This window comes from Trachurus trachurus (assembly GCF_905171665.1).
Source record: "Trachurus trachurus genome assembly, chromosome: 3".
NCBI lineage: Eukaryota > Metazoa > Chordata > Actinopteri > Carangiformes > Carangidae > Trachurus > Trachurus trachurus.
The window spans coordinates 11,753,289-11,763,127 of NC_139893.1; the positions used below are offsets into that span (position 1 = coordinate 11,753,289).

Genomic DNA, 9,839 nt, shown 5'->3' on the forward strand with positions numbered 1-9,839 from the left:
ACCGAAAATATGTTTATTTGTGCTCACAGTCACACGTCTGCTTCTAATTATTGTCACAATTTCTCAGTGTAAGTGAGAGTTGCTGACTCATGCATTTGGTATATGAGTCAAAATTACATTCTTAAGCTCCTCCACGTGAATCTCACACAAATCCCTTTCTGGTAGATTGTTAATAATGTAATGTAAACTATATCACTGTTGATCTGAACTCTTTTTGTCAACCTATAAGAATTGACACATTAGGATTCACTTGATTATTTACACAGTGAAAATTCATCTGACAGAACATTTCTCCTTCACTAGGGGAGAGTGTGTTTTCGTGAACATGACTAAGTGACTTGTTGTATTAATGTCCATAAACTCCCTGTGTGATTTCTATTCCGGTGTCTCCTGAGAGCTGCTGCTTAGCACCCTCAGCAAGTCTAGCTGCCTGGCACTCAGGTGAAGCCTTCGTGGAGTCTCAAAAACAACAACACCTTTCAAGTTGGTAGAGAACTGTAGCCAATATGTGCCGTGTTTTGTTAGGTGAACGACACAGACTAACTACTACTCTTCTTCATCTGACTGTACAACAGAAGCTGGAGCAAATATCACATGTACTCACTCAAGCGAGCAAGCTGACAAGTTGGGAACAGGGTGTGTTACATTTGACATTGAACAAACTCATACAATCTTAATGTGTTATAATATAGAAATCCAGCTGTGACCTGCATCCAAGTATATTGTGTTTTCGCATTTTAATATCTTCTGTTGAACTTAAGTTAACGGTAGGATTGACTTATCACACATCTACGTGATGAAGGCAGGTTTCATCACTTGCTTCCTCGCTTTCCACCCTGCTGTAAACACATGCCTCGTTTCCCCTGCGAGACCTGCTGTTTCTATGCAGAAGCCACCGCTCAACGGTGTCTGAGATTTCTCCCAACTGCCTCCCACCATGGAGGCACAACAACTAACTTTCCATTCTCCCCTAGGGCCACAGCAGCAGAAATATACCGCTAAGGCTAAATGGCTACATGGGGAAAACAACGAGCTGGGCTAACAGGTAGGGCTTTACACAGTATATACTGTCTCCTTTTGTTAAAAGATGTCAGATCGAAAGGATAAAGGTGGCCTTCATAATATGTACACTGGGCTTTGCTACTTCACTGAGAAGAAGAGCACAAAGTGATGGTTTAGATTTAGGAGCTGCATAAAGCCGCTGTTCCAACAGGTACAGAGGACAACACTTTCCATTACAGCCTGCCAGGTGTGGGGCCCTGAAAAAACCCAGGGGAGTAGCTATTCTTTAATCAGTGATGCAAACGCACTGCAAAAAAAAAACATGCAGACAATATTCTGATGCACGTTGTAACATTTATCATGTTTATGGAACACTCGAAAGCTGTAATATAGTTTATTACATTTTTCATAGAGTTGTGGGTTTTTTTACGTGTTAAAGTGGAGGGCAAGAGGCATTAGTGAGTGAATTTCCACTCCACTCCTGCCAAACACTATACAAGGTGGGTCCTCTGTTTATAAGGGTGGGAATGATTTTGATTCAGAATCAGTTCTCAAATCAAAAGGATTTGTGTGATAATAAAAAAGAAAGTTGGGATCTCTAACGATTCTTACTCCATCATACCAGGCACCAAAGCATTGACACTGCCCACTCAGCTCCAAGTGAAAGTGTAACGCTAACTACCGGTAATATTGATAAGAGTCAATGTCTGACTGACGGACGTGTGTGAGGGTATGCAGCTTTTTTTATAGAAGTTATTTAATCCAGAGTTAACTGCATCAACCTGGAAGCATCTTACAGCTCCCTGTGTAATGACATAAGAGTGTAATTTATTGAGCAGCATCACTGGTTAGTTCAGAAGTTCATGTTTCTGTTTTGGACCAATGTGGGGATGAGTAAAGGAAAAACTGAGCTTGTTATGGAGGATGGAGCTAAAAAGCAGAGTGCTCCATCGTGCTGTTGACATGATGTCTTCAAAAGAGGAGAACAGCCTCTCCATCTGATCTTAGATCATAATCCTAAATGCTATGCAGGTGCTATAGGCTACTGCTTGCCTTTTTTTTTAATATGAACTCCTGTGCCCTCACTGTTTAAGCAACACTGTTCTGATTTTAACTCATGTACTTAAAAAATTATTATGTTATTTGTGAACTGAATTGCATGAGATAAGAATCTTAATTCTCAAAATAATCATTTTTCTGTTTACTTCCCCTTCACTTCCCTTTCTCTGAGCCAAAATGAAATCGCCTAGAGTAGAACCAGTAAACAGCCATGAAGTGAAAAGGTCTCCAGACATCACACATCTGCTATAACCAGTTAATCCCTTCTTGTACAGTGGAGAAAACTGAAAATATAAGGTAAGATAAATGGTGACAATACAAACATACATATTGATTTTCTTTTGAATTTGAAAAATATATCTCACTATCAAATGCTTTTTCGGATGTAAAACATAACACTCTCATACTTGCAAGTGTGGACTTGTTGTCAAGCAGCAGCCATTCTGATTTCCTTCCCTGTTTCTCAGTGCATAAGAATTCACATTGCATGAATGTACTTCAATTAAAATAAGCAAACTAATGCTGGAAAGTGTTTTTCTTCCCACATTAGATATTTCTGTGCCTCTGAGTTTTATAATGTTTCAACTGTGATGGTTCCACACCCTTTGCCAATTTTTTTTTGACAAATGGTACAAACAAATCTATCCATATTGTGTGTGTGTGTGTGTGCCATAATGCCTGGTGATATTTATGAAGGCTATGTTGTCAAATAACTGTCCTGCCTCTGATATATGGTATAAACCCTCTAAGTTTTTTCTTATTGACTACTTATCAATAAAAGAAGTTGTGCAAATAAATTGCAGCCCATTATACAAACATAAAATCACATGATCACACTGCAAAGTCATAGTATCTTTTGCAAATCTTCCCTGTTGGTTTACAATGCTTTTGCTTCTATGAAAGAGCCTAAAACATATTATACTTTATGTTGTAAAAAGACATGTTAGAAGCAATACAGAGCTCCCAATGCAACACAGAGTACTAGAGTCGGGGTTTGTAATTACCTGTAGGTACAGTGGCACTGTTGGGCTGGCTGCTGGTGCTGCTGACATCTACATACAGCTCGTCTTCTGCTTCAGTAGAAGAGGGGGAGGACGAGTCGCTGCTCAGCTCCTCACTGGAACTACTGGTGCTGTGGAGTAGAGCATACTTCCTACGTGCAATCACTTCACGTTTCTTCCTCTGCAGTAATAGTCGCTCCTTCTGCTTCTGAGTCCGCTGACCCCCTCCAGGAGTTGTTTTCACAAAGCGTTTCCTATGCAGAGGCCGTCGGCTGCCGAGACACGGCCGCTTCAGAAGCACAGGCTCAGCCTCAGACCGCACCCATTTATGCGAGCGATTCCCCCGAGTTCGACCCAGAACAGGGCGCGGGCCGTGTCCAGTGGCTCCTCCTGTTGTCAAGGCAGGAGCTTTGTGTTGGCCCCCCGTTGCTCCGGCCTCCCCTTCCTCCTCTGAGCTAAGAGTGTCCGAGTCCCCAAATCTCAGACTAGAGGATGGGGAGGAAGCACAGTCACTAAAAGAGGACTCGTGATTATGTTCGTCCTCACTGGGGTGCTGCAAAAGTTCTACCCTTGGACGCTGAGGGGTCAGTGAACTCTCACTGATTTGGTCCTCCTTCAGCGAGCAGTCCGACGGCCCCGCCTGTTGGCCTTTTCTCTTCCTGCGTCCAGGAAGGTTTCGCTCCGAGTCTCTGTGCGCGCCCATGTCCCGCAGCGACCGATGCCTGGACTCACACAGGGTTTCAAATTCACTGCCTGCCTTTCCAATCACCTCCATGTTATTAGGGAAGCTCTTGGCTGCCTCCACCGGCTCTGGGTTAACCAGCGGCTCCTTCAGATGCTCCTGTCTGCTGGGGGCCTCAGATGGCACCTCACTCTTCATGGTGGCAGGTCTATCCTCGCAAAGGACACAGAACAGATTAATGTCAGTGACAGAACGAAGAACGTTCAAGGGTTTTTGAAATAATCAACACCAAACTCAAAAAGCAAATGTTCATGTTCATCAGTACTAGTGATTAATTCAGGCAACTTATCAAGATCAAATCAGACAATCAAACCAAATGTATTTGATCAGAGGACAGAGTTGGTCAACAGCTTCACTGTCTGTGCTACTAAATCTTAAAAAAAATATGGACTCAATCATCAGATCATTACAAACCATATTAGACAACAAACTGGAGACAAAGCTCTTTCCACCAGTGTTTTTTTTCTTTCTTATTTTGCTTTGCAATGGTTCCATCTGAATTTAAACAATTCATTCAGTCAGCCCCTTGTTGTCGCAATTATTAGAAAATTTTAGTTTATTGTAAGACAACTTGATTAAATTAGGAAAGCAATTGCAAAAGCTCGGTGAGGAACACATACACTATGCCTATGAGAGATGAGATGGAGACGATGATGAAAAGATGAGATAATAACCAGTTAGTGAATGATTACATGAAAAAAATCTATGAAAATGTGTCATCTATCTTTACATTCCCAGGCCCACATTATTTTTTCATCATGCAGATAATGAGAAAATTGTAGGTCTCATTATGCCATCTGTGCTGATTCATTCAACCTTTCAGATGATACTAACCCGAACCCGAACAACAGCACACACAACAAAAACTAAAAATAAACATGAATACCTTTGAACACTGTTACAATACTCTTTTGAATGTACATGAAATACATTCATTCAGTGATATTCTGTTTGTGAGTACAAATTAACCAAGCGTGACCCAAGGCTGAGTAAAGACAGAAAATAAATAGCCATAGGCTGACTCAAAAGTAAAGGTTGAGTCAATACTGAGGCTTTATTGTTGATTCCAGGCAATGCATGAATCAGACTGAACTAAAACGGGATCCCACAGGGAATATCCACCATGAAGGGATTCTCACGTTTATGTCATGACACTGGGGCAGCTGTCTCTATATTTGTGTGCAGCAGTTAGTGGCTAACTAGAGAAAGTGGCTCTTTAAACAGATTTCAGTTGGAGATTTTACATCCCAGAATTGCCCAAACTTATTTTATTTTGTCATTATGAAGCAAAAACGTTTGTATCCATGTTGAGACTTGTGTGTATTTTTGAGAAAGTACAAGGCTGATTGCACCCTTTGCCAGTAATCAGGGGCGTTAACATTGACATTGGTTACAATACAAAGGAGCTGGTATTTCTAAATTGACAAAAAATAATACAAGTCTCCGTGCCCTCAACTGTCAATAAAACTGAAAGAAGCTTTGAAGCAGTCCTGATTCAGTGATTACTGATTGCTGCTTTACGAAACAGTGTGGTTTGGTTTTGTTTCATGTACTCCTCAGTTACACTGGTATCCAAATGTAAAAGTAGATGGATTTCCTACAATATGTCACATATCCTACTAATTTGGGCAGGATATTATACTGTTAGGCTATATGTTAAGAAACAAGAATGAAATTAACTAAAAGGGGGCTGTTTTTAAGGGTCACAGTATCTCAAAGATCTACAAATAATAATACATTAAAAGGTTCTTTGAAAAGATGTGCCCCAACACCGATCCAGAAGATCATTTATTACGTACTAGTTGTGCGTTTTGTATGAAATAAATGCACAGTGTTCATGGAGGTGCAAAGAGTACATTCGTTTTTTTTTTTTAATTCCAAAGAGACATTAAACTTGATTGCTCCTAGATGAGGTTTTGCAGATAACATTGTGTCTTTAATCACAGCAAAAAGCCGACCATGTTTCTTGTTATGGTGTAATCTGAAAACAAAATCATGGTACTACTTCAGCAGCTGATTTAGGAACATATTGTACCGGGGCCCATTCTATACAGCCATCTGGAAGTACATGTGATGTAACACAACAAAAGTAAAAAACCAAGGTTTTGCTTGAAGCACCCAAGTTGGTTGCTGAAACTACACAATTAACAAACAAGATGCATGAAGAATTTGGAGGTTTTGCTTTCCAGTTCTGCTTTTTAAAAACATCCCGAAAGGTAATGAGTGTCAAAATCTACATGTAATTTTATCTGCAGTAAAATAAGAATAACTACCAAACGTGGTGAAAACTTGAACACTGTGCTGAAGACATTTGAAGACATTGTGTTGGCACATTCAAGACTCACAGTTTCCCACCTCTAACTGTCTCGGTAAAAATGTAGCACAACAACATTCCCAGCGGTGTTAATGGCAGGTTAACCATAATGGACTATATTGGATTGCAAAGGTGTGAATGAAGCTGCTGTATGTTGCAATACATTTAATTTGATTACACAATGGAAAAACACATAAAGCTATGCCATTGCATTCATCCTCCACAACTTATTAAATGATAAGAAGCTAGTTTTCCCTAACTTCAGTGAACTAGGGCCGATGATGTTGTCAGGGGTTGCTTTTTTAAAAGAAAATTGTAAAACTAACTTTAGTGAGTAAGCTATGAATAACACTTGTCAAAATGCTGCATCTGTTTTTACATACAACTCACTGGTGGGAGTGTGTTTCAGATGCCACAGAGAAAGCTGCGCAGTGACATATATGAAGACAGGGGCCTCAGAGGACAGCCCTGAGAGAAAGAAATCCTCTTACATCAAGAAAAGAATAATACAGATTTCTTATAAAGGAAGCCGAATTGGGTTAAAACATATATAATGCATCTTAAACCCAGATGAACCCATCTCTGTATGACTGGAAAATATATGGTGTAACTGAAATGGCAACAGTGAACCCATTTAAGATGTACGACTGAGCCAGCACTGCTGAGCTGCTGCTAACGATGCCCACTGTGCTTTATGTGCTGTGAAACGGCAACCAACCAGTCTGATTAGGCCAGCAAAAAAACAGAGCTTCGTAGATTTATTTACCTTGACAGAATCGAGCCTGAAACTGAGGCTAAGCATAGTTTCTACAACGCTAAACAATTACAATAAGCTGCTGCCTGTCTGTCTGTCTATCTGTCTGTCTGTCTCTGTGTGTGTGTCCCACAAACGCTGCTGCTGTTGTGGCTAAGACCAGATAAAACTCGCTGAAGCACTCAAATGTAAACACCCAAATGTTACAAACTTGTTGTTAGGATTATTTCGATGAATGATAAAGAGAAAGCAAAGTGGACGGCTAGCCAACTAGCCTGACACATATAGTCCAGACAGAAGACAACAAAAGACAACACGTACCTGGGTCTAAGTCCTTTTTTTTTTTCAAAAAATGTGTCACCGTCCTTTTTCAAACATGTGAGGTTAAATCCTGTGGGGAGGAAACAATGACAGGCGTTTGAAATCGAGCACAGTAATCCTAATGTTAAACCCTAGCAGCAACTAGACAGGCCTGTACAGAAATCGCAGTCCCGAGGACGTTAGTGGCTGGGAGTGTGTGTGAAAACTGACAACACAGTCCCGAGCTGAGCTGAGAGGCAAAATCGACGGCAACGGGCCCTGCTGGGTAGCAACGAGCTAAGCTAACGCAGAGGCTACTAGCTCCACTTCACTCCTCAAATACCCGATTATAACTCAGCCATTTTGACTCGCTCGGGGATCGTGTCGACTCCCAAAAAGCACCGCGACTTCGCTATCATGTTTGTATTTTGACAAGGTAGAAATGCCTCACTATTTGCCCCTCGACGAAGTTCCCATTCCTGCCTTCCGAGGCATCCGCTGTTGTTTACTCAGCAGGTCGTCTGTTCGCTGGCTGCTACAGCTCTCACACACAGCAGCAGCTAGTGGGGGAAAACAGCGCCGTTACGCCGAGTACCGAACGGGGGCGCTACCGTACGCCGTTGCCCAGCCAACTATACGACCTGCTACTTTACGACACTTTGCAACAGCTCGGCTTTTTTTTTTTTATATTGAGCAATTGAAAATACCTCTATGGAAAATACAAACTCTCAAAGAGGATAATACAGCTGAAAATTAAGTGCAATATAAAAGTGCAGAAAACAAAACATTAGGGTACTAATAAAGGAAAGAAAAAAACAAAACAAAAGCAAAACAATATCAAATGGTAACAGATAATGTGCGGGGGGGAAATGCATTATATCAGGCGTTGTAATTCAACATAAAACGGAGCAGTGAAATAATAATAATGATTTATAAATTATAATAACAAAAGACGGGCGACGTTCAATTGTTTTCTGTCTTTTTAAGAGAGAAAAAATAACTTAAAGTCGTTCAAAAAACAAGGGAAGGAAGGCTTACAGTTCCTCCATTTTGTCTGCTCGGTTTAGTTCCCCCTCAAAGCAAAAATATATTTGGACATGTTCTATAATCTGTTTTCGTCCTCATGTTAGATGTCACAGTGTGATTATAGCTATGTGCACCTGTGTATTGAGGATGTTGATGCATCATTGTTTTGCATGTATGAGACTGACTCACTGCTTATACCTGATTTCATATCAAATACAAGCGCGCCCACTAGTGGATGCAAATTGAAGATAAACACATGGGAAATAAAAGTAAAGCCTCAGATAAACCCCATACTGTATAACCCACATATTCAGCCTCTCGAGAAATGTGTGATCACCAGTGGTGGGTCGAAGAAGTGCTCATCCCTTAGGCATGAAGAAAAAGCACTGGTGCAAAAAAAATATAGGATATATTGCATTTACAGCAAGGATTGCATTCAAAACCCCTATTAAGTAATTTATCTACTTAAAATAAATGTAAAACTACAATGTTTCCTGTAATTGAAATCTGGTTTTCTCATTTCACTGTTGTAGCTGGGTGAACCAAGTTGAAGACTACTTTGTATTCACACAGCCTATAGTGCAGGCCAATGGTTCCCAGCCAAGGGGTTGGGCCCCTTAAGGGTCACCAGATAAATCTGAGAGGTCGTGAGATAATTAGAGGGGGACGACAGACGGAAAAAAGAGATCTGTTTTTAATTTTGGAGACTTTACTCTAATCTTTAGATCACTAAATGAAACCATATAAGAAATTTATAGAAGAAATCATTATTTTGTGGAACTAATACAAAAGAGTTATAGCTACAATTTATAGAACTCTATAAAGTCTGACAGTCTGAATTAGGTAATGTTTAAATTACATGTGTTTTCATAATCAAAATCTTAATCTGAGAAGTAACCAGTACCTATTGCTGTCAGATAAATGTTGTGGAGTAAAATACATGCTATGTTCATCTGAAATGGTACAGAGTAGATGTATAAAGTAGCAGAGAATAGAACTAGTCAATAGGCTACCTCAAAATGATACTTGAAACAGTTACTGCATTATTGTCTCGGCAAGAATGGATGCATGACAGCACAAATGGAGGCAGGAATCAAATAATCTCTAAACACACTTGACACTCTGTCAGTGAGAGACATGAATAAAGTATGAATTATTCATGTAATGCATACACAGACAACCCCTATCCAGACTGCAAGGAAGTTATGTTACTGAAAAGTCTGTCACTTTTTTATACTGACTTTTTCCCTCCACCACAAATATTCACATAAGACAGAAATAATAGGCTATTCAGATTGGACAGAACATACATCACTCTTTAACACATCTTGACAAATACAGATGAAGTCATTAGTGATGGTAGGGGTCAAATACAATGTCTTGAAAAGGTCACTGTAACCCCTCAAGTTTGAGTGTTTTTTTAAATTCTTGAATTATTTAATTAAAAAAATATTAAGACACCAAACTATGAATCTCTGCAGTGTTTCAGAAAAAGGAAACAGAACATATTCTTAGTATTTTGGTATTTAGAGAAATTACCTCAGTGATTATCTTGTGAACCCATGCAGACATGAATCAGAAGGATAGGGAAGACAAGTGTTTATGTCATCATGAGATACTCAGCCAAACATGCTGAGCAAA

The 9,839-nt window shown here is 40.0% G+C and overlaps 1 protein-coding gene across 3 annotated transcripts in view; it reads right to left on the reverse strand.

The window, feature by feature from the left end:
- Positions 1-7,764, reverse strand: part of rnf111 (ring finger protein 111) — a 30,232-nt gene extending 22,468 nt beyond the window's left edge. For 2 of the 3 annotated variants that reach the window (XM_084000139.1, XM_084000137.1), the window contains exons 1-3: positions 7,624-7,764; positions 7,194-7,263; positions 3,066-3,952 (exon numbers count right to left, since the gene is read on the reverse strand). In XM_084000139.1, coding sequence (XP_083856265.1) covers positions 3,066-3,942 — 877 coding nt within the window. In that variant the 5' untranslated portion in view covers positions 3,943-3,952; positions 7,194-7,263; positions 7,624-7,764. The remainder of the gene's footprint in view (positions 1-3,065; positions 3,953-7,193; positions 7,264-7,623) is intronic. The other variant, XM_084000138.1, reaches the window with a different exon arrangement.
- Between the last annotated feature and the right edge of the window lie 2,075 nt (positions 7,765-9,839).